General features: G+C 39.3%; 1 protein-coding gene across 1 annotated transcript in view; it reads right to left on the bottom strand.

Moving 5' to 3' along the window:
• The window catches only part of CFAP73 (cilia and flagella associated protein 73), a 551,824-nt gene that overhangs the window by 458,957 nt on the left and 66,670 nt on the right, over positions 1-26,197 (bottom strand). Inside the window, exon 3 of the mRNA XM_044068437.1 lies at positions 7,096-7,200. Within this exon, the coding sequence (XP_043924372.1) occupies positions 7,096-7,200 (105 nt within the window). The remainder of the gene's footprint in view (positions 1-7,095; positions 7,201-26,197) is intronic.

The raw sequence follows: 26,197 nt of genomic DNA, 5'->3' as shown, positions 1-26,197 counted from the left end.
CAAGCCCCCCTGTGCCCCCACCCCCCCTACTTATATATAATAACTCCGAGATTGCACAAACAGGAAACAAAAGCAAACTCACACACGCACATTCTCCAGTCCCTCTCACACACATCAAACATATCAGCACATTCAAACACACTCTAACCCCCGCTCAAATCCCTTACAAAACACTCACTTACCTGACAAAACACCTAGATCCACACACGGCACTGCGCACCATAAACACACAATCCAGGACATCACATAGCATAAGGCCATAACCGAGAATTTGAGATATTTGAATTCATGATTATGAATTTTTGCCATTTTAAACATTTGGGTTTATAGTCTCGAGATACTGAAATTCGACATTTCAGTATTTCAAGATTATAAACGGCTCCCATGTATATATGTATGTATATATATACATGGGCGGCCCATGCTATTGGACTGCCGGACTGCAGCCCCCTCAACTGAAACTAAAAGAAATAAAAATAAAAACAAATAAATAAAAAAGAAAAAAAAAAGTTTAAATTCGCGGGCTTCACGCATGCGCAGTAGTCCGGACTGCTGCTGAGAGTCTCTGCGCATGCTCTAGGCAGTCCTGATAGGGAAACATGAGGAACGGAGCTCCCAGAAGTCTATGCAGTTTTAAACTGCATAGACTCGCTGGGAAAACGCGTCGGGGTTGGACTGCAACACCAGCAGTCTGGAATTGCTGCAGTCTCTCGTCGGGAAGATCTCGCGGGTGGGTCTGGAGTTGCAGGTGGGGTTTGGATCTCGCGGGTCTTTGGATGTATTGCAGGTCGCGGGCAGGGTTTGGATGTACTTGCATTGGATTTATGGAGAAAGGACATTGAATTTATGGTGATTTACTTGAAGTTAAGTGTGTTGGTTTTATGTATGGTGATTTACTTGCTGGTAAGTGTGTGTGTGTGTGTGTGTGTGTGTGTGTGTGTGTGTGTGTGTGTGTGTGTGTGTGTGTGAAAATGCCCCAGGTGCAATATACTGGTGGTTAGACTCATGGTGGTATGGTAGGGAATACCTCAGGCTTGAACCCTGTATGCAGGTGTTAAAGACTTGAGTTCCCTACCCACCACCATTTGTAAAAAAATTGCAGATTTTTGCCTCATATTTGATCTGATCTGTTCCTCATAATATCTGTGGTTTGTAAATGTTGCAATGCTTGATATTTGATGGTGCAGTAGTAGCATTGTTGCCTCACAGCTGCAGGTTCTCAGGTTTGATTCTTGGCTGGGGTTCCTTCTTTGTGGGGTCTGTATCTTCTCCCTGTGTTTGTGTGGGTTTGCTTTTATTTGATGGTGCAGTGGTAGCATTGTTGCCTCACAGCTGCAGGTTCTCAGGTTTGATTCTTGGCTGGGGTTCCTTCTTTGTGGGGTCTGTATCTTCTCCCTGTGTTTGTGTGGGTTTGCTTTTGTGTCCTCCCATGTTACAAAGACATGTCTGCATTACTTCTTCCTGTGCCTCTGCTGAAAATTGCTTTTTTGTTCCAAGTCAGACTGTCCTGATTAACAAATGTTAAATAAAATTGACAGGCATTTGAATTTCAGACTTCATAATCTTCAGAAAATACATAGTAAAACAACTTTTTATTCTAGCAATAAATATATAGCAACACAACTTGTTATTATAGCAATTTTTTAAGTTTATAAGATGACTATATGAAATTTGTCCTTATTTTTGGGACTGTAATACCCTGTTAGTGGCTTTGTCCAGGTTTTTTGTGCTAAGGTTGACAGCTATGGCAAGAACTGAATTCACTGAATATGTTTGAGGGCTGTATTCCCTCATTACTGGGTTTGTCCAGGTGTTTTGTGCTAAGAGGTTGACAGCTGTAGTGAGAACTGAATTCATTAAATGATAGCCATTTAAGTTTCAGTCTTCCTCTCTTTCACAAAGCAGCTGATTTGGCATAGTGGTATGTTGCTCTTGACTGTTTTGCACAGGGACCTTGGCTGTAAAATGTACGGTGGTAACACAGCATTTTTCTTTCACAAAGCAGGTGATTTGGCATAGTGGTATGTTCTGACTCTTTTTTGCACAGGGACCTTGGCAGTAAAATGTACGGTGGTAACACAGCATTTTATTCTAGCAGCTTTCCAAGATTATACAAGCAATGTTTAATGTGTCCCTGGTTTTTGCCATTTTGACCCACCCCAATAAATTTGGCTTTTTCCAGACTTCTTGTGCTGCGAAGTTGAGATGCAGTTGAGTATTGAGTAGATTTTACAAGGAGCTGAGAGCTGCAGGGGGAGAGAAGTTTAGTGCTGATTATGCTAAGTCAGCTCGCATTGCTAATAGCACAGCAGGTTGTGTACTTGCTTTTGATGCAGAAGGTTGTTGGTTCTACTCCCATAAGGGGTGAATGCTGCCGTACTGAAAGTTAAGATACTAACTATGAGCCTGTTATCAGTTTGCCATCCATTTCCTATTGCAATATTACTAGCTTATTTTTAATGTAATTTAGGCAATTTATTCCTCAGGGGCATCAGACACTTTATTTTTCGATGAAACCATGAAATATAAAGGTGATTGCTAGCAGCAACCTCTTCATTACAGATTTATTTAACGTGGAATTATTTAGATGACTTTTTACTACTTCAGAGATTGTGCATATTTACTGATAATGGTGGACTGTAGAATTGTGCATATTTACTGATAATAGTGGACTGTAGAAGTTTGAGTAGACTTTTATGATGGAAATGTTCTGAATTGGGCAGTTTTGTTTCATTGTTTACTGGAAAAATGTTCAAAGCAATAGGAAGGTGTATCAAAGAGCACATGTATGTTTCATATGCAAGGGGCCTATGATTTGAAAACAGCCCAGAATTAATTTTTATCTGCCACGGGTAAAATGTATTTTCTTTGAATGTGGGTTTTAATGTTGTTTCAATGAATGTGAGTTTCAAGGGCAGAGATGTTTTAATGCCAAGTTTGTTTAGCAGATGTCTTAGTGTTTGTGCTGTAAAATGCAAAATAAAACTTTCAAATGAAGTTCAAATCATCATAGAAGTAAATCAGTATGCACATTAGTGTTTATGGTAAATGGAGTGAAATAGCAAAGTAATGAATCATTGGAATGGCTGCAGGGGGAGGCTCCATTCGACCATGGTTTTGTGAGGGGGAAGGACGGCAAACCTACAGCCCCAGCTGAACTATACCTCCCAACTGTCCAGATTTTTAAAGAATGAATAGGTTTTTTGCTAATTATTTTTGGTTTGTTCCTCATAAAATTTGTGGTTTTCTGGCAAATCATTTAGGAATTAAGTCACTAAATAATGACACACTAGTTTCAAACTTCATAGCCTTCAGAAAAATGCATGCTAAAGTAAGACCTGTTCTATCAACTGTCCCAGTTTATACAAGAGCAATTTTTAGTAATGTTTATATGTTCCCCCAATATATTTGGCCTTGTCCAGATTTATTGCATTAACAGGTTGAGAGGTACATGCAAATTGCTTTATAGAATTAGGCATAGCCAAACCTCTCAACTGTCCCCGAATTTGGCTCAAAATGTTGCTCTTCCCCTAATAATCCCTTTGCAAAATAGCAATTTTGGAAGAAAACATGGAGGGTTTACAATTAAGAAATAACTGTAATAATCAGAGTTATAGATTACTTTTATTTCAGAAATGCATGTAGACTTTTATTTTGTCAGATGCTCAAGTTAGCAGTACTAATATTAAAAAAGTGTCCCTTCTTTGACAGGTTCCCAGCTGTATTGTGTGGCTATTTTATATCGTTGCATCACATTTTTGGTCCATTTTTCATAAAATGGTGTTTTTTGGCAAATTAGTGGTAAATCATTAAAGACTGAAGTTAGAAAATAATGACAGGCATTTGAGTTTCAGATTTCATATCCTTCAGAAAATTCATACTAATGCAAGACCTACTATTATACCATGATCCCCCCAAAACGTGCACGCTGATTGGCCAGCGTGCCCATTGTAAATCGAGTTATACTAATGGAAAAAGGTCCGGTCGCCCGGACTTTTTTCCATTAGTATATCGATTTTAAATACTGTCTCGCTATGTTAAATGGGTTTAACATAGCGAGACAGCTTTAAAATAAGCAACGGAGACCGTTGCTTATTTTAAACTGTCTCGCCATGTTAAACCCATTTAACATAGCGAACAGTGTTTTAAAACAACGGAGAAAGCAAGATCTCCGTTGCTTTTAGTGTTTCGCTATGTTAAATGAGTTTAACATAGCGAGACAGTTTAAAATAAGCAACGGAGATGTCCGTTGCTTATTTTAAAACTGTCTCGCTATGTTAAACTCATTTAACATAGCTTAAACACTAAAAAAGCAACGGAGATCTTGCTTTCTCCGTTTTTGCTCAGCTCTGATGTACTGCGCAGGCGCGCAGTACATCAGAACTGCCGCGGATGCCAGACATCTGCGGAAGGGCAGTAAACAGGCATTATACTATGCCATTATTTAAGAAAAGTAACAGTTTCTTTTCTTAAATAATGTCATGGTATAATAGCAATAACCCACTTCTGGGTGTGGGTAATGCTAAATTTACCCACGGTTGGCTTTGTTTGTAAATTTAGCATTACCCACACCCAGGCATGGGTTATTGCTATATTCTGTTATCTTTCTAAGTTTATAAGAGCAATATTTAAAAATTGTCCTTATTTTTGGGCCTTTGCCCCACTTCTATGTATGGCTTTGCCCAGATTTCTTGCTCTGAGGGTGAGAGGTATGACAAATGTTAGGGCCATCACCGTCAGCCAGAGACATTTCAAATTGTGACATACTTGTTGCACCCCACTCCCCCATGTAGTGACTCTAGATGTGTCCAAGCAAAGCAAGGAGCAGTTATGCAGTGTAAATGTGCAGGGTATCCCCCCATACAAGGTAGACACAAGTACTACAGTGGCTTTTCATCTGTTCTTGATTTTGCAGAATGGTCTGGTTTCTGTCATATTTTTGTACTGTTGATTTATTCTTATTACTCAAAGTGCCTGTTGCTCTCTGTTTTAAGTAGCAATGCTTTAATGACCATCAAGTAAGCTTGTCTGAGATCATAACATGCAAGTAAGCTTTAACAAGCATACTGTTAAAGAATTGCCAACATTGAAGCCTTTCTGTTGTTGCCATGCAGAGAATACTTAACTAGATAATGTATAAGCATTGGATATTGAAATGCATATGACAGTATTTGTAGTAAAGGACAGGATTACATTATTTTAAGAAGCTCATTACACTTGTTGGAGACTTCTAGTGATCTCTGAAGGCTTTACCAGTAAACTAAACAGAATGCCATTCATGTGTGGTCCATAACCTGTACAGTAATAATTTAAGCAATGTATCTTGAGCTTGTTTCTTGTTTGCTTTTCATTTTTACTTTGATCGTGTTTTCCCCATGAAACAAGTAGATAGTTGTCAGGCAAGCAGGTATGTTTTGGATAAGAAACATTTTTACAAGTGGGGGCATCACAGAGATTGCTACTTTCAGCATGCTACTTGGTGCTTTAATAAAGCTGAATATAAATTATAATTAGAACTGCAGTGCAAGGAGAAGTAGTTTGAGTTGAGTGCTGCTTGTTTTTCTTATACTTGATTTTGACTGGCATTCCTGTAATGTATTTAAAAAAGTAAATTTATTTTTTAATGCCTCTCAACCTTTTTGTTTCCATCTAGATATTAAGTAAGCTGTCATGCAGCCAATGCATTTAAATATTTCTATTCTTTACACTTCATTTGTCTTGATTGGACTCTCATAATGAGGGTTTGGCACCCAGGGCAGCATATTTAATTAGTTAGTTTTTGTGGTTTTGAGCATAGCTCCTCCCCTTTCTAGTTGGCTGCACCCCTTCCCATTGACCCCACCCATTCAGCTATCCCCTGCAGCCCCCCTTTGATTTGAAGTCACCAGCCGCCACTGTATATATATATATATATATATATATATATATATATATATATATATATGTGTGTGTGTGTGTGTGTGTGTGTGTATATATATATATATATATATATATATATATATATATATCTACATATATATATATATAAGAGTGTGTCTTATATATATATATATATGTTTATTTTATTTTACATTTGTTGTCCGGGATTGTCCGACTGAGCTGAAGAGCCTTTCTTTAGCGAAGGCCTGGGTAGAAACGCTCCAACATATTATACAATTTTCATTATAAATTAGCATTAAACAGGAATATTACAGGATTATTACAAGGCATTAAGTAACAATACAATGTTATACAGTGTTAATAATCAGGAGTATAGCAAAACTATTTCAAGATGTATAAAAAGAAATGTCATTAAGATGAATATAGTTTTTAGGGTAAGTGGTTACAAAAACCCAGTTTTATCATAATGTAGTTGCATGAAGGCAAAACAATTACAATAGAATGTTTTTCTGAGGTGATTTGCTTAATAGATTTTAGAAGACAGTAGAAAGAGTAGTCAAGGAAGATTAGAGAGAGCTAACGAGAAGAGTGCATTAAGGGCAGAACGTAGATTAAGGTATGAGAAGTAGGGGATGCTTAAGGAGGGAGAGTGCAGTGGCAGGACCAGGGACTTTTAAAGTATAAATAAAACAGAGACAAACCATAATAGCTTATTTATCTGACAGTTCACCCATGGATTTTAGCTCTAGACCACTCACAAACTCACAATGAATGTTATTAGTAGCTACTGCACCACTGATCTGCTGCTTAAGCTGGGCCATCAGTATAAACTAGAAAGCAGAACAGCAAACAGAAAATTAGTCTAGTACATGCAAGGAACCAGAGTTTGATTTATATCCCACCATTAATAAACTATGCTGTTATTAGCAACTTACCTATCCTTTGAACTATTGTACTGGCACTAATGGCACTTAGCCTCACCATGAGTATGCCCGAATCACCAAATAACACAGATACTTCTATATACTCTCTATAAACACGGCCTGAATCATCTCTCAGAAATGGGTCCTAGATGACTCAGAAGACCTTCTCAGACAAATAAATACAAACACAAACACATTTGTCAAAGAACAGGCCTCCCCCTCAGAAAATATATTCTGCACACTATGTTTTCCAGAATGAGAAAGATGGTCAAGCAGGACAGCATGTATTTACCTTCAGAAACTTATCAAATTTAAAAATGGACATCTTAAGTTGCTCTTCTTTCCTCTCCAATTCCTCCTTTCTCTGCTGGAGGCTCTCCATTTTCATCTGAAACTCCTGTGGGCCCAAAAAAAAAAAAAGATGCCGGTTAGTAGCAGCTATTAGAAAGTGCATCTTCATTTCACTCACAAGGAAAGTCTTTAATATTTGCTTTCCTTTTCTAACTATAGCTAGCTAAAAAACAATTGCAATGAGATAAATAAACATGAATATAGCAGGTGCAAATGTCAGCTACCAGATAGCCATGGAGATGAGCAAACAGGTGCGCCAGCCATTAGTTACCTTGTCTGCAATGCAACCATTTGGTCTTAGTAGTTAGGCAGTCTGTTCCTAGTTCCTCACTTCTTCAGGCTAAATGTATTTTTTTTTTACTTTGTACACATTGCTCTTTTTATTTTGAGTTTTATGATATGGATCTTTTTGGTTCATTTTGATTGACTGACATCTCTTTAATAGAGTGCCTACTGACTGGAAAAAAGTCCAAAACACATTTGATGAATTCCTCATGGAGGTGCCATCTCCAAATTAAAATATACCTACTCTGAAGTCATACAGTGGAGAGAAAGTACAGTTGTGTAAGTAAACTTACCATAATAGTAGATGTTTGAATGATCACTGCTGCTGTAGCCTGAGCTATATGTGCTATATCCTGCCAAGGGTATTATAGCTGGCCAGCTTCCAAAGCTTTAGAGTACCTTGCATGTGTTCAAACTGTAAGGCAGCTCAGGCTGAACTGCTGAAAAACCCATGTTTGAGCACTAAGCCCTTCAGAGCTTTCATGCCATGAGAAAGGGAGACTATGCTCTGAGATGGTATAACTAGGAGCATACCTTTCAACTGTCCAGATTTTTGCCTCTTATTTTGTTTTCTTCCTCATATAATTTGTGGTGTTCTGGCAAATCACTGAAAACTGAAGTCATTAAATAATAACATACATTTGATTTTCAGACTTCATATCCTTCAGAAAATGCATGTTAACACAAATCATGTTATTCTAGCAACTTTCTAAGCTTATAAGACCAATATTTAAAATCTGTCCAATTTGTGGGCCTTTGTTCTCCCCATTATTTTAGGTTTGGTCCAGATTTCTTGTGCTATGAAGTTGAGAGGTATGACTAGGAGTAAAAATATATACACACACACAAACCCTAGCATAATTAAAAAAACAAAAAGGGGGTAGAGGGAGGAAACAGCTAGTGCAACAGTAATCATTCAAACATCTACTATTATGGTAAATTTATTTACACAATTTTACTATGTTCATCATATTGTACAGTAGCCTTAGCTCTGTGGATAGATTACCATAGGTTACTACATTGGGAGATGGAAGTGGGGGGTCCAGGAGTTCTTGGAGAATGGTCCTAGCAAACCCTGATCTAGATCTAGAGAAGGAATCACATTTGTAGTGCTTTGCAAAAGTATGTGCAGAGGACAAAGTTGCTGCTTCTAGAATACTTCTAGAATCCAACCCTTTCCAAAAATCTGTAGAAGAAGCTAAGGCCCCAATAGAATGTGCCTTGACCCTGCCTGGAATTATTTTTGTTGTGGCGAGAATATCAAAATGTAATAGCCAGAGACAACCATTAGGAAACAGTCTGTTTTGACGCAGGTTTCTCTTCTTACCTTCACAAGAAATGAGAAACTGATCTGAAAATCCAAAATATTTTCTTTTATCAAGTTAGTACCAGAGTAGTGTGTGGACATCCAAGGTATGGGGTATCCTTTCTCCCTCATTTTTAGGTTCAGAGAAAAAAAAACAGGGAGATAGACAGTCTGGCTTAAAGTAAGCCTGAATTCCACTTAAGGCATGAATGAAGGATTAGTTCTCAAAGAAACCCTGTCTCTATGGAATATAAGCTAGGGTTGACTCACCATAAGATCTTTCAACTCAGCTACTCTTCTAGTAGAGGTCAGAGCAATCAGTAAAATAGTTTTCTATGTTAAGTACCTAAAGTCAACCAGATAAGCTGGTAAAAAACTCAGGATCTTTAAAAATTAAGAACTCAAAGGGGTGCCACTGGTTTTCTTGGAAGTGTCTTATGCAAAACCCCTTTTCAAAAATATTTTGACATAAGAATGCATTGAAAGAGAAGGATCCATGAAGAGACATACTGAAATGGCTGATGAATGAACCTTGACTGAGGAGTAAGAAAGAACATAGGATAGTAACTCACACAAATATTGAAATAACAGAACAACACTAGTCTTGAATGGGTAGTTGTTATGTTGTTAGCACCAACTACAAAACATTTTCCATTTGCTAATATATGATTTTCTCGTAACAGATTTTCTTGCCTCCATCAGTACCTGCTGTACATCCTCAATAAACAGTTGCGTAAAGGGAATTAAGATCTTATCATCCAGCCAGTCAGTTGAAGTTGATTGGAGTTTGGAAGTGTGAAACACCCCCGTTCTGGTGTGAGTAGATCAATTTTGTGAGGAAGCTTGTGGTAATTACCCACGGGCATTTCCAAAAAAGAGAGAACCACTGTTGCCTGGGTCAGAAGGGAGTCACCAAAATATATTGGGGGATTCCTTCTGAATCTTCAGAAGTACCCTGCATATCAGTGGAAAGGGTGGAGAAGCATACAGGAGCATTCCTGTCCATGGAAAAGAAAAGGCATCTGACTTCCAGGCCATCTTGCATGGAGTTCTGAAGAAGAATTCTGCCAGATGATTGTTAAGATAGGAAGCAGAGAGGTCTACTTGAGGAACTCCCCACAGATAAATCCAATCTTGGAAGGCCTCCTGATCTAGTTTCCTTTCATGAAGATCTGTCTTTGTCCTGCTCAGCTTGCCTGCCACACAGTTTTACTGTGATGCTATGTAGGGTGCCTGTAGAGTGAGATTGTGCTATGAAGCTATATCCTAAGATTACATGGAAAGTCTGCAAAGGGGGTAAGATGCTGATGTACCACATTACTATAGTATTGTCTGTAACAACTTGAAAAGCTCAAGGGAACCAAAGATGATTCTGGATGTTGAGGGCCTTGATCACAGCAAACACCTGTTTTAAATGCATCTGTCCTTGGTGTCCCAAAGTCCTTGCACTTTTAACCCTCCTGAAACTGCTCCCAAAGTGAAGTCTGTGGTGACTGACTGCTTTGGAGTGGGGGCGTATGGAAATTTGCTGTCTCCACTAAGTGATTTCTCTTCTGAGAAACCCCAGTACTGGTATTTGTAAAGATAGTGGGTGTTGGTGCTTGGACCAAAGAGACTTCAGATACCATTGAATATTTCTCATGTGGAGTCTTGTCAGAGATATCATAAGAATCATAGATCCCATCTGACCCAATATCCTGAGGTAATCCCTCTTCAATGACCAAAGCCTGAGTGGAAAACCCCACATGTAGACTAGGTATGAATCGATTTTAACTGAGGTGTCTAGCAGATACCCTACAAAGACAGCCCTGTGTGATGGAGACAAAAAAAAACTTTTGAATTTTCTCTTGGAATCCCAGTTTGTGTAAGAGATCCGTCACTCAAGTGAGAGATTTTTGACACTTTGAAAAAGACTCTGCAAAGATAAGCAAGTTATTTAAATATGGAAAAACGTGAATACTCTACTCTATAGCCTGAAATGAGTTATAACTGGAGCTAGACACTGCAGTGGATAGTCCAAATGGTAAGGCAGAGAACTGATAATGTGATCCAAACACAACACCATAAAATATGTCACTGTGGCTATTATTATTATTTTACCATGACCAGACATCTGAGGTGGACATGGTCAGCAATGTGGTTATAATTGCTAGGAACAGGGGCTATCTTTGGATGAAAACAACTGACCATGCTGTCATAATCAAGTTAAACAATCATTAGTTTAGCTTTGCAGGTCTAGCTTGCATTTGTGTAGAGCAATTTGGAATATTTTACTGCAAGATGTTGACAATCAAAGTCATTCTTATTGATAAGTATGGACACTGGTAGATTATAATCACAGCAGTTCATGGGTGAGATGTTCTGAAATGGCTGTTAAACTTTGCTTCTCTTCTTGTATGAAAAATGTTCAAGACTGCAACCTTAAAATACACTCAAGCAAATTTTGCATTTTAAAACAATTTATTAAACAGTAAACATAATTTATAACAGTCTGGTAGATATGTATACATCTGAGATCATTAGGATAGTGAATACAAAAAAGTATGTGTCTTTATGTATAATGTTAAAAAAAGAGTAAGGGACCCATAGTTTGAGTACTACCTGGGCCACAAGGTACACTTAAACCACCACTGAGTCTAGCAGTAAGGAAATGTTTTCCTGCATATATCAAGTGCACCTATGTACTGGTAAGAAGGTAACTGGTGATATCAGGACAACTTGTTCATGTACATGCCTGTCATGCCATGCAAAAATGGTGTGTCCTGTTTACAGTATATAGTGGCCCATCGTTTAGGCTGTAGCATTGTGCCTATACAATTTATCCCTTTCTGTAGTACTGTGCAACTATGTTACACATTTCCACACATGACCCCAGTAGTGACAAGGGAGATGACTTTCCTCCCTCCCATATACATACATACCTGCAGATTCTAAAACAGAGATTGAGATCTGCAGCAAGTCCATGCATGTCACTGTGTGACATGTACACCAGCTGTATGTGTTACCACCTGTTCCCCCTACTATTATATGACATATATTCATTCATAATTGCCCCATTACTTATATGGTATACCTTGGTACAACTGTGTATGTAGCTACCATCCTAGCACTGTTGACAGCAGACAGCCTATAGCCAAGTCTCCTGTATTCACATGTCAAGAGTGTGAGGTGGGCAGCAGAAGGTGTAAAGTTTCAGCCCTGCTGAAACTAACACCCTGCTACAAATGGTCAGGATTTATAGGTGATGCCTGTAAGATAGAGAGGATGCTGATAAAGCTTTACAGAACCAAGTGTGGTTGACAATGGTCCATGACAGCAGTGCTGCTGATGGGCAAAACTGCACACTACTACAGTGCTATAAGCCTGTTGCAGATATGCTATACCTTGAACATGCAAAGGCATTTTCATTTCCGGCTGAGAGGTCAGGCATGGGAAGAGAACCAGGAAGCAGCAAACTAGCTGAGCTGAAGGAGTTTCTGGTATACCTGTGCACAGGCAAGGGTACTGTGATCAGCTCTGATGGAGTAGGCAATGACATCAGAATGGAACAACTTGGTGAGTTAGAAATGTTTACAGCAAATTACTAAATAGCACCTTTGCAGACACAGTGAGTAAGCTGATGACACCTTACACTGCCTATGTGTCATCATAGGTGTGACGTCTGGCCAATATCCCACCGGATTACCAACAATAAATGTGATGTCCCCACTTAAAACCCGGGTCAGTAATTAAAGAGTCTCAATTCTCACCACTGACTCCAGTGTGGAAGCGTCACAGAAAACACCAGAGCACACAAGAATCAAATTCCACAATTTCCCTTAACAGCACAACAGGAACACACTCTCTTTTCCTGGGACTGGACTATATACCTCTGTCCACCCCACATGTAATCCCTTACCATATTCAGAGCAATGTGTTCCAGTTTAAGATCTCTGACTTAGTCACACTCAAAACAACCTTAAATCTCACACACTCAAACACTTATGGGAAGCCTGACACAAATTTCCAGTGTGTCCCCTCCTCAATACAAATGGTAACGCTGCCACCAGAGTCAGACTGGTGTTCACTTCCTTCACAGAGTGTTCAGTTATAAAAAAATAAATATCAAAATAAATGATAGCTATGACCAGAAGTAGCCAGGCATTTGAGGTGACCTGGGCAGTATCAAAGAGGTATAAACACTCTCTAATCTCTAAAAAACACACTGATTATCCAGCCACAATGTAAAGTAATGAAAAACATTTAATAATAAGTAAAATTATTACAAGAGTGTAAATCAATAACTTTCAATAAACACCAGAATTAAATCACAAGAAATATAAAATTAAACTGTAGGATAGAAGTCCATCATTTTAGAAAAACTCTATTTGCATAACTAAACTTTCCTAATCTAACTAAAGAATACTGTCCCTGATCTAATATAAAACATAACAGCAAGGCAAACGCAGGCTTACAGTTTTTGGGGAGTCCTTTTTCTAGGTATCTTCTGCACAGTACATCTGCAACTGTCACTGCTGTAACTCTCAACTAACTGCTCAGCTTAACAGTCTCAGCTGTCTTATTTTAAAAATAACAGTCAGCTGTTAAAAAAAATATTTTTCCTCTCAATGAAGTGTTCAAAACAATCACCTAGTGACCGGGAACATTCTAATGACATCATCTACTGTTCAGCTGATTCTCCACAGTTTGTACTTTAGAATCTCCCTCTCAAACATGTGCAATTAGAAATGTATCAGAACACTGACAGATTCTTTAAACATTTTGTATAAGCAGGAAGATACTCAACATTTTAAAAACTTATTTACATTTTCACAATTAGACATGCTGGCATACAATACAAGTTAATCTAAGAATATGCACAAATCTCCTGCTAGACATGCTAACACAGATGATAGTGTTTAATTTTCATCACAATAAGAACTTCAGGTATCCAGGCATATCACGACAGCAGCAGAGGTAAGTTGAGACAGGTCTTCTTCTAAATCTTGAAATCCCACAATACTTAACATTATTTTTGTGAGATGAAAATAACGAATGTTTGAAATCCCGAACGGACGATTTTTCACTTGCCCAAAACTTCATCAAACCACACCGGATTATGTAAAACCCACCTAGGTGGAGGGCTATGCCCCCACACATCCCTAACTATATATACCAACTCAGTGATTGCAATACCATAGGGAAATGGGCATATTTTCCCATGTTGGGCAAGTGCTTACTTGCCCTGAGAAAAATCGGCCATTCGGGATTTCAACCATTTATTATTTTTGTCTTGTGGGATTTCAGGATTTAGATGTAGACCCCCTGAGACTGCATGGTCACCCTCAGCATGTATGCCACAAGCCATAGTAGTATCACGGATACTTATTCTGACTTTGATGTGGCTACTGTTGTGTATTCATAGGGTGGACTACTGCCATGTTGCCACCTGTAGAAGCTAGCAAACAACTGGCAGATATTGGCACCTGTGCAGGGACTGATTATTTAAAACAGGGCCAAGTACCTGAGCTACAGCCTGTAACACAATTTGTTTTCTTCCCGGGTGGACTTTCACCCACAGTACAGAAAGAAGATATGGTCTTGTTCACAGATGATTCTGAAACTCTATTGAGTGCTCACCATCTCCACTTGGGGGTCCCCTGTTTCTAAGACTATCAGCAATGCTCCCCCTGTGGCTGCATAAGCAGATGAGAGTACTGCATCTGTTGTGAGTATACCCACAACACAGCAGTCTCATAGGGGTGCCTAATGCCATTTATTGTCACACATGGCCTCTGGCATACAAATAGCACTTAGAATCAATCAGCAAATGTGCAGGACTATCAGCCATGCAGAGTATGCGTCTACCTAGACCATCATGGACCTGACTACTGCACTGTGTGGCATTTGTGAGGATGATGCTGAGCAGTGCATGAGGACATGGAGTACAGAAACATTGTAATGATAGGTTTGATGAGATTTGTGCTGGTATACACTGCTTCCATGTTCACCTCCACATGGATGATTGCTAGTGCCACCATCACTACCCAGACTGGTTGTGTTGTCTGAGGTTGAGGTGGGATACATACCTGGGGTGCCATGCAGAGGCGTCATTGTAAAATACACAGTCCTCACCTACTATCAAGCAGTATTTTGCCTGTCACCTTTTGTTGTGAGCACTGACACCATACAACCCCACTGGCAGAACACCTTGTCTTGAGATTCCACTCAAGTCACAATCAAGCAGTTTCACAACATCCCTCTCAAGGAAGGCCCCAGTTCCCAATCCACTAGGCTAAGAGACTGACCCCCAGGTCATGGTCATGTAGTGCCTTTCAACCTACATGGCTAAAGGATGTAATCCCCGACACAGTGCCCATCACAAGACCCACTCATTTGATGTGCCCTCCACCCACTGTATTTGACCACATAGCATTCTGTTCCATGCCACCTCTGAACATTATAACTGTAACCCACTGTATTTCCCTCCTGTGTTGTATATGTAGGAATGTCTGATACCCATTGTGGCCTGACCATGCACTGACCAGCACAGCCAAATATTAACACTGCATGCATCATATCTGTATCATGTATCATATCTGTACTGTCTGACTTGACACTGTCAGAGTGCACTCATCACAGCACATAGTTCTTGATTAGATGCTGCCACTTCTCCTGAGTTACCATGAACTGTACCTGTCTCTGTCTAGAAGGGGCTGTATGGTTGTTGCTATCTCTGGTCCCACCTCACTCTAATCAGACGATGGTCTTGATGTACCTTCCATGCTCTCCATGTTTTTGTGCATGATCCAACTACACTGAGATTAAGAGGCTGCCCTATTTGCTTCCCATCAGCAAGTTATGTAACATGCAACATGCTTGGAATATCATGCAGGCTGTGGCAAGGCAATACCTGAGTGTCCCCAGATATATCAAAGCATAGGAAGTAGGCTTTGAGATAGCCATGCACATACCTGGTGACATTGTAAGTCTGTGCTTGTGAAATGCTGTACTGCAGTTTGGCCATGGTCTTGCAGTTCCATACAGGCATTACTAGCCAGCACCATAGCAAATATCTAGCATTAGCTGCAAAAAAGTATCAAGTGTGTGGAGGTTTATAACATTCATACACACTGTAAATGTAGCTATATACAGTAACATTATACACAGTGCCTGTACTTACCAACAGGATGGCCATAGGCACCATGCAGAAAATAGCAATATAGGCCAGATGTGTGCCATACATTGAGTCATGAAAACTGTGTGGGTGCTGTGTGGATACGATGGTTATGACCCAATATGCTTCACACACTGCCTGCCAATTCACCTAATGGTAGTCTGTTGTGAGGCATGCTCATCCACTGATGACAGCATTATGTTGAAGAACTTGCTGAGTATTCTAGATATGGATGCCTGTGAAATACCAAGAATGACCCCTTTTGGTCTTTGAAAGAAGCCATAGCTAGAATAGAAACAGCTATATTTACACCAGTGAAAACACATATTGCAGACTGAGGAGTGACATCACACATTCTGAAGGCGGAATGATGGGAATGAGCTAAGGCAGAACCAAAGGGCACAAGACCAGCTTGGGAGAAAAGACTTGGACAGGGGAGTCATTCAGAAGTGGTTGAGGAGTGGAAGAGGGGAAGGGAGAGAGAAAGGGGGGATGGAGAATGTAGGTATACTGAATATAGTAATGTGGAATATTATATATCACCCCATAAAAAGAAAAAAAAAAAAAATATATATATATATATATATATATATATATATATAATTGGGACACTGAAGTGAATGCAAAGAAACACGACAATGTTATAGGAGACAAATCTGAAAAAACAAGGGGGACATGAGTACAGATTATTCAAAGGCAGAGTTTGATAATAAGATAGGTGAGTGAGGAGTACCTATTATTTTCAGGAGAAAGCTAAGAACAGTCACAGAAAAGATGAAAAGGAGTGGAGAGGGAAGATGGATAATGTGACAAGGGAGAATAGATGGAAATGGATGACAGAAGTATTTATTCACTGAGCAATGATGTTAAAGACTTTTATATTAAAATTTTTGAGGAATGGGACAAGATAAGACAGGAAGGATTAAAAATCATAGAGGGAAATTTTAACATCTCACTGGAGTCAGAGTGAAAGAAAGAAATGTTATTTGGGAAGAGAAAACTCAGCCAAAAAAATCCAAGAGGAATGGATGTAAAGAGAGGGGGTGGAAGGTGGCAGGATGTTAGGAGAGAGAGAGAGAGAGAGAGAGAGAAAGAGAAACCCAAGCAAAAAAGAACACGAGTCCTGCTAAACTTTCTACTTTAGGACAGCAGGTTGTACAGACTGCTAGGGAAAAGAGGGGTACTACCAATATTTACAAACTTTGAAGAAGCATCAATCCTCAGCCATGAAAGGAAAAGGTAGTGACAGTAAGAACAGAGGAAAGAAAAGGGAAGGGTGGGGTGTGGAATATCCAGGAGAATGAATACTTAAGCATTTGTGGGTTTACGTAGACCATTCTTTTGAAGGCCAATCATGAAAAAAATGGAAACTGAATTGTACAACATCCTGGGGACAATAGAAAAGATGACATGCACTCAACTAGATAGGGTGAATGCACTTAGAATGATAATGCTCCTAACAGAAATACACATATTAAGGAACTTGGGAATAAAGTCAACAATGACTAAGATGCTATAAAAAGCAGTAGAAGACTGGAGAGAATGAAGTAGAATAAGGAGATTCACAAGGAACAAACACAGAAGAGGAGACAGTGACACACATGTCCATATAACACAGAAAGGAGAGGAGTACATAGTGGCTGAAAACACAAAGAATATGGCAGCAATGAAAAGCTGGAGGAAAGTATACAGGAAACGTATGAAGAAAAAGGTTGGAGAAACTTCATGAGAAAGAGTTGAGGGGGGAAATGGGAAGGATACTTGATAAAAGAACAAGATCTTACAAAAGCAGGGATGGGGGCAGACAGTCTTCAAAACAATGGACAAGACAGGAGTTGTGGACAAGCCTAAAACAAAAGGAAAAGCTGACAGAAGAAATAGGAAGGTGGAAAAGGAAAGGACACTACAGGGAAAAAAAGAGGGACCGGAAGGACAACCAAGAAAAATGGGAAAATATGTGAAGAATAGGAGCAGGATGATATAAACAGATCTGAGGTGGAGAGAGAAAGAAAAAAATTTGACATGCTTTTAAAATTCTCACTCAACCTGACACCATTCCTGCGCTGCGTAATTTAATCACCCCATACTTAAACCTAACTAGTCTGCGCTCAGCAAATAGGCTACTTGCTCAAACGGTCAAATCCTGTAATTTTGGAGGTGACTCGCTGTTTGCAAATTCCATTGGTAAAATATGGAATTCCCTTCCTCCTCAACTCACCAATATCACCTCTCTATCCAAATTCAAGAAAAGTCTATCCCTTCATTTTAAAAACCAGTGGCTCTGTCAATGTTCCAAACCAGACTAAACCCATTACCTTCCTCAACCTCTACTTCTCTATAGGAATTCCTCAAGGCTCTTTCCCTGGATCTAGCATTACTCTGACATATTTTTTCCTTCTAAATCTTAATTGTATACAATCGTATGTTATTCTGTACCTCATGTATTAATTATCAAAAGAAGTATTATATACTCTGTTTATATGAATGTAAATTACTGTCAATGGGGAGCTTTTCTCCCCGGGCCTCCGCTGAAAATGGACATGTATCCAGACGGATAATCCCGGTCAACAAATGTAAAATAAATAAATAAATAAATAGTAATGGAGCTTAAAAGAAGACAGAAAATGGAAGAAGGATAGAAGACCATTAAAAGAGAGAGTTGAGGGAACCTCAACTTCAACTTCCTGTGTGTTACTGATAACGAACTTATGAAAGACAACAGTTCTGTATATTATGCCCTTAAACTTCCTTTTAGGAATATATTGTTGGTTAATAAGGCTAAAAGAAAGTCTATTACTTTATATCTGCTTCTATCTCATTCACTGTGTCTCGCTCTTTGTCTGGCTGTGTGTGTGTGTGTATGCACACACACACACACACACACACATATATATATATATATATATATATATATATATATATATATATATATATATATATAGACATAGACACAGACAGACACACACACACACGCACACACACACACACACACACACACACACACACACACACACACACACACACACACACACACACACACACACACACGCACACACACTATATACCTAAGAAAGCAGTAACAAGAAGAAGAAAGTGAAAAACTCCTCAGTTATTGTACTGTATCCACCTTAGCAATCTAGTTATTTAATCAGCTTTAAATTGCACTGTGCATCATATTACTCATTTTATTTCTGGTGTTTCCTCTTTAGCTGTTTATCTGTGTGCATACCTTTTTCTAGATCCCATGTATTCTTTGTGTCTGTTTTTTCTATCCAGTGCACAGTTATGAAGAGCCAGGGCACTCTAAGCACGCAATCTATATTTTGCTCGAGCTAATTTATAGGCTGTTTGCTAATAATCCAAACCAAAGGGTTGAAAGGTCACACAGTCAAACCAATTAGTAAAAACTGCAAGAAAGACCCAACTAAGCTAGAGTGTTACCGTAAATTGTCTGTATTGGTGGTACATGTGATCTATACTGATGATCCTTTAAGGACATACAAGGGTTTCAGATACATAGCTTCTGAATGCCTATGAAAGAAGACTTAATAGAAGTCGGGGAGGGGGTATCACACCTTCCAGGAGGTAATGACTGAGGTGACATTTTTATTCCTTTCCTAAATAAATCTCTTATTTTTAAGCATTTAAACCCACCTCTTCCCACTTTAAATCCAAATAGCCCATGACACTAACATCTGACTACCATCTTCTGGGTTGGTCTCACATTTCATGCCCCCCCCCCCCCACACACACACTGTCATACATTGTACCACTTTAATTGGTTGAATATAATTATTTCAGGAGAAACAAGCACAGTACTGTAACAATAATTTTTCCAAGACTTATGCAAAAAAACAGACTAACTGCCTTCCTCCTATACGTTTGGTTAGACTTTTGGCTTTTCCCCGGTTAAGGGTCGCCACAGCGGAACTCAGGTCCGCTCATGATTGGCAGTGGATTTCTACAGTGCCGAGTTGCCAGCCCGACACCCAGCCTTCAAAGAAGGCATGCCCATTCACACTCACACCTACCTGCATGTCTTTAACATCACTCAAACGTGGGGAAAACATGCAGACTCCACACAGAAGGCGCTCCAGTCAAGAATCGAACGGGAGAACCTCTTGCTGTGAGGCGACTATCCTAACTTCTGCACCACTGCATTTTCACACATAAAGCAAAGGCACTGCTTTTTACTCTGGCTACTGACATAGGAGACGTGCTGTCCTTACCAGTTGTAAGTACGACCCCAAGTAATAACCCACTGAAATTCATCCTTTGGAATATTGGAGATATAACATTTTGTAAAAGTTCATGTTATAGCACAGCTGACAAAATTAAAATGTTTATCCCCCCCCAATCTGTTTGAATGGCTGTCACTGATATGCAAATATTTGGCTAAAATTTAAAACAAGTATGTCAACTGCATATACCGATCATAGGTTTTAAAACGCTCTTGGTCCATTTGCTTCACAATGCAAGTTAATGCAGTTCATAATCCATCGCCCGTAACACCACAGGGGATTATGCAATGATAATTGATATTACGGTTCCCATAATGAAATGCATTAGTCTCCCCACCATATATGAGATATACCCTGGGATTCAGCAAGCAGCTGTGCAGGAATAAGTTATTCCTTATTCCTGCACGGCAGGAACCGTTCCTGTTCAGCACAGCAGTGCACCATGCATATGTATGAAGGCGCGCTGTCGTGCTCTAAAACGGACATGGTTCCATGTATGAGCATGGGGGGGTTGTGAGACCAAAGCTCTCACAATATATACTCCCCCTGCACTCCAGAATTGCCTTTTGGCAATTTAAAATGAGTGAGAATGCTCGTAAGACCCCCAACCCATCAAGATAACAAATCTGGTCAAAGCCATAAGGGACAATCGTCCCTAGCAAGACAAATGTCAGAATAACAGAAGTAGCATAAGCACATAGCGCACACCTCCCAACCAGAGTAAGGAATGTAGACAAAGCAAAAGGGGACAATAGTCCCATAAAGCACAAAGTTGATAGAATAACAGGTTCAGCATTAGCAGGGATATGATGAAGGGTACAAATAAAATAACACAACAAATAATTTTTTTTTTATAAATGCGATAAAGTTTAAGCATAGCTGCATGGGTGTGCCCATTGCTTAGCTAGGCTTAAGTCTAGCTTAAACAGCACAAGAAGTTAAATAGCAAGAGACATCCAGCATAAGCAGTATTTCAATAGTGTAGTGGTTAGAGTGTACACTTTGCAAGCAGCCATTCCCAGTTCAATCATCACTATAACCAATTTGCATTTTACATGTGAAAGCAGTACATAAACATTTATTTTTATAATTAGATTCCAAATAATATATATTTGTTAACCAGAGTACTGTATTAGGTCCAGGTGTGAGGTGGCAGTTTAATAAAGTTGTGAAACCCCCATATAAATACAAGTGCCCCATACGGTATAGTCACACATGAATAAATGTAATGAAATCACATTGGGGGATGACAGGGATAGTAAACAAATTTATAACATGTAATGAATGATGAATCAATGCCATACAGCAGATAGTCTATAAAATGAAAAATAAGCAATGCTAAGCATTGCATAGCTCTGCTTACCAAGTGTAAGCATTGTGCAACTATGACTGCTATACAATGAGTAGCCTAGCTAAGTGGATTTGCCTATTAGTAAGCAGTGCTGAACCTTTCCCTTTAAGCAGTGCCAACCTTAGCTAAGCAGGTTTGCCCGTAGCTTAGCTTAGCATATTTAAAACCATCCAATCATGGCAAAGGGCGGAAAATCAGCCATATTTAAACCGCACATGTGGGAATACAGCTCATAACTGGTTGCAGCTTCCCAGTGTAGGCAGTATGGCAGGTGTTGGTGAGGGCATGCACTGCTGTGCGCAGTGCTGGGGCATACAGGAGTCCAAGGTCATGGTATGACTCCTGGTACAAAACCATGACAGAGACTGCTGCAGGGCCAGTACCAAGGCTCCCAATATAAAGTGGAAACCTGGGAACATCTCTCCCATGATCTCACCAGTGCCATGTGTATCCCTCGGACTGGTGAGCAGGTCCAGCACCACTATGCCGACTTAAAGCAGAAAAAGAGTGAGCTCTTGGATGAGTGGGTCCAAGAAGGGGTGATGTCCCAAGCAGTGTGTAAGTACTCATACCAATAACTGTTTACTAATGTCCAGCCTGTGTATATGATGGATAGGTATGCCTAAATATTTCTCTATTTACCTTACAGCTGCAGTTGAGCGGGCTGTGAATCTGGAAGCCCATACTAGTAGGTTGTAAAGGCTGCATCGTGAGGCTGGTGAGTAACAATCCTGCTTGTAGTAGTCATACCAAATAAATATAAAGTAGTAGAAAGTCACCTGGCAGTATACAAACTGTGTATGGGTTGTACTGAATAAACCAGACAATATGACATTAATAGTCCCATATAGGTCATATTTAAATAAAAATGTAAATGCTTGGCAATAAAGCTCTAAATCCTGGACTGGTTGTGTTTACTCTGGTATTGTATGACATTTATTGTTGCATTCTCTGAATAGTAATGTTGTGTTAACCACTGTTACCCACACTGTGCTACATAACAAAATGTCTAGGGATGTCTGTATAAGACTGTTGCAAGTACAAGATCAGATTGTACAACCAAGAGAGACTTAGACAGAAAACACTGAAGAGATAGACAGCAATATCCAAATAGCATACTCTGCTGAAACTTAAAATAGTTGTATTTTTAGCAGACACAACCATGGTTCAAATCCTAGGAGTGGTAGTAAGCTGTATGCATATTCATACCTCTCAACTGTACACATTTTTTCAGAATGTCCAGGTAACTGGCTCATATTTCTGCCTGTTCCTCTGTTCCCCTGGCAAATCAGTGGGATGATCTCAGAATTGTAGTCACTAAATAATGACAAACATTTGATTTTCAGACCTCAGAACCTTCAGAAAATGTATATTAAAAAAAATCCTGTCACTCTAGCAACTCTCCAAGTTTATGACAGCAAAATTCAAAATATGTCCCTATTTGTACCCCCATGTTGTCAAGCTTTGTCCAGAGTGTGTGCATTAAGAGACTAAGAGGTATGTGCATAATATTCACTCGAAATCTGGGAATATGTGTAGAAACAGACAGGTAGCGTTAACAAACATTACCCCCACAGGTCTACCAGGTATGAGATGTAGAATTCAGCTATAAAACAGATGAAGTACACACTGTGTACAAATATACCACTGCCCAAACTAAGGCCATAGGGTATTGTAATAATACCTGTACATTAATGATTAGAGCAATGATCATTAAAGTTGTGAGTACAACAAGGAAATATAAGTTAACTGACATCTCTCTCTGCCCCCCCCCTCACCATATCTGAAACAATAATCTAAATACCCAAATCAATGGGTATGTTTACACCAAACCTACTGTTGGGACATACGTCCTATTGTTCAACAAATATTGAAATGTGTTTCTATTAATGCTCCATGTTGAAATACTATCATTGGTAGCCTGTTGCTATCACTGTAACCCGCATATGACTGTAATGGCCACTGTGGTTCCATATATGCATGTGTTCTGTTTGCTATGCAACTGTTCCAAATCTGGTGTTTTGGGTTAATATGAATATCTATGCATACTGTTATAACTAATCCTGGATTGTATTGACTATTACTAACCCACATATGTTTTAAAACTGCAACACCATAGCACGTTTGGGAAGGCCTGTCCCAGCGAACCCACCTCTCCCACCTCATGTGGCTGTGGCACCAGGCCCCAGCATGTATGGGATCCACCCTGGGACCTCCTCGTCCGCTGGTCCTGCACCACCTTTAGGTGGAACCACCTCAGGGGATGGGGCTCTTTCCCCCTGGGAGCGGGTGTGGACAAGGATCCTGTCATCCAAAGTCAGGTCCGGGGACTGGTACATAGTGAGCTGCCAAGGGAGTTTGGAGATCTGCTCTGGCAGCTTGAGGGCCATGTGGCACATTTAGAGGGTCAGCCTGCCCCTCCTGCTCAGCCCCCAGCACAGCCACCTTTGGGGCCATGACGGTGCAGTGGTGACTACCAAAAGAGTGGGGACCTCAGTCCCACTGTTTCCATTTGGGGGCTCATGGGCTTCCGATTTCCACACACCCCTCCCCGTCCAAGGTGTTTACCCCCTACACATGTCATATACCGCCCATGTATGCTGTCTTGTCTGTCTTCCTACCCAACCTACCTCCCCAAATATACCTACTATCCTTCCTCAACATCCAACTTACACCTTAAAAAAAACAAAAGGCAATCTGTTCACCCCCAAAAAGTTTGCCCCATACATAGCTGTCATTTTTGCACATGTCCACTGGACACATGTAATCTGGTCTAATTGGCTTCACAATACATTATTGTTGTCCTCACCCCTTTCTCAGGGGTTTGAGTGTCCAAATCTACCTCCAAATTCAGGATACATGCACAGCTGTTGCTGTAGAAGAAATGGACAGCTATGGACCTTCCCTACACCCGTCCTGCACATCCTAGCTACTTACCCTATTGTCTTTCCCTCTGCATGCCCCCTTTCTCACCACTTTCCTATCACCCCTTTTTTCTTTTCTTTTAAAGAAATTAGCACTGGGGTAAGCGGGAGTAAGCACTTTTAAGCAGTAGTAAGTGGGATTAAGCCTGTTTGCATGGCACTAAACAATGCCTACACAGATTATCACTTTCAGGCTAACTGTATGCTTATTTAACCGGAAGTTAGCATTGCTTACCGCCACGCAAACCTGCTTACAACTGTTTAAAAGTACCTTAATCATGCTGTATCCAACAGTCCTTGTTCTGCCCAGCAACAAAATAATCAGTGCTTGCAAGTCTTGAACCCAGGACCCTGCACACCACAGCTACAGCAATTTACAACTAAGCCATTTGAGCTGTACATAAGTGTGATGTCTTCTCAAACATATCATGCAGCACAGTCATTCAACAGTAGGGAAAATGTATTTACAAATGTAGATGTATATATGTAAGTATATATGTGTGTGTATATATATATATATATATATATATATATATATATGTGTGTGTGTGTGTGTGTGTGTGTGTGTGTATGTATATATATATATATATATATATATATATATATATATATATCTATATGTGTGTGTATGTATATATATATATATATATATATATACATATATATATATATATGTATGTGTGTGTATATATATATATATATATATATATATATATATGTGTGTGTGTGTGTGTGTGTAGACATACATGTCTGTATACATATGTCTATATATATATATATATATATATATATATATATATATATATATATATATATTTATGTATGTATTGCATTCACACATTGGATCCACCCTGTGAACCTCTCACTGCAAAACATCAGACCAAAGGCACTGTTAATGTGGGTGAAGGGGCCCAAAATAGGGATCTCTTGTAATTATTGCCATTATCCCCTCCTCCACAGCTGAAGTGATCTACCTTGCAACAATAACCAGCACGTGCAAGTCTTGAACCTAGGACCTTGCACAACATAGCCACAACAAGTTACCAGTAAGCCATCTCAGCTGCAAGATGTCAGGATGATTTCTCTGGCATATCATGCAGAACAGTCAATCTACCATAGGAAATGTACAATGTGGAAGCACTAAACATTCCAATGATACATATACACACATATGTATATATACACATATATATATATATATATATATATATATATGTATGTATATACACATACCTACACATATAAATATATAAATACTTTATATATATATATATATATATATATATATATATATATATATATATCAAGAGTATATACAAAGGGTGCACAGCATATCAAACAGCCATTATTCCTACAGTTGCCACCTTTTCAAATGGCCAGTGTCTGATTCTTTCCTACAAATGAGAATTATTGCATGAAACATATACCACACACAATGCAAAGGACAGGACACCACACACAAGTCTGCATACATAGAAATGTTTATATGTGTACTATTTCAGTTTTTTATGTCATTTCTTATAAAAGTTAAGTGTTTTAAATACATAATAACTGATTAATGCAACTCTCAAACAAAACATATAATACAGTAATCTGCAAAACATAACATACTTTGCTGCCTAGGCTAAAGCCTTCAAGTTGTACAACAGTAAAAAACACACTTGCCTTGAAAATAAGAATCAATCAACACTTAGTTACAGATGTAGTTCAGCAGTCTCCAATTACATTCTGTACTCAACCCCTAGGGGGAAAATTATTAGTTCTCACAATGTAAATGTAA

This window comes from Protopterus annectens, chromosome 4.part0 (genome assembly GCF_019279795.1).
Source record: "Protopterus annectens isolate FY-2018-M chromosome 4.part0, PAN1.0, whole genome shotgun sequence".
In the NCBI taxonomy this organism is placed as follows: domain Eukaryota; kingdom Metazoa; phylum Chordata; order Ceratodontiformes; family Protopteridae; genus Protopterus; species Protopterus annectens.
This window is presented reverse-complemented; position numbering and strand designations above follow the sequence as displayed.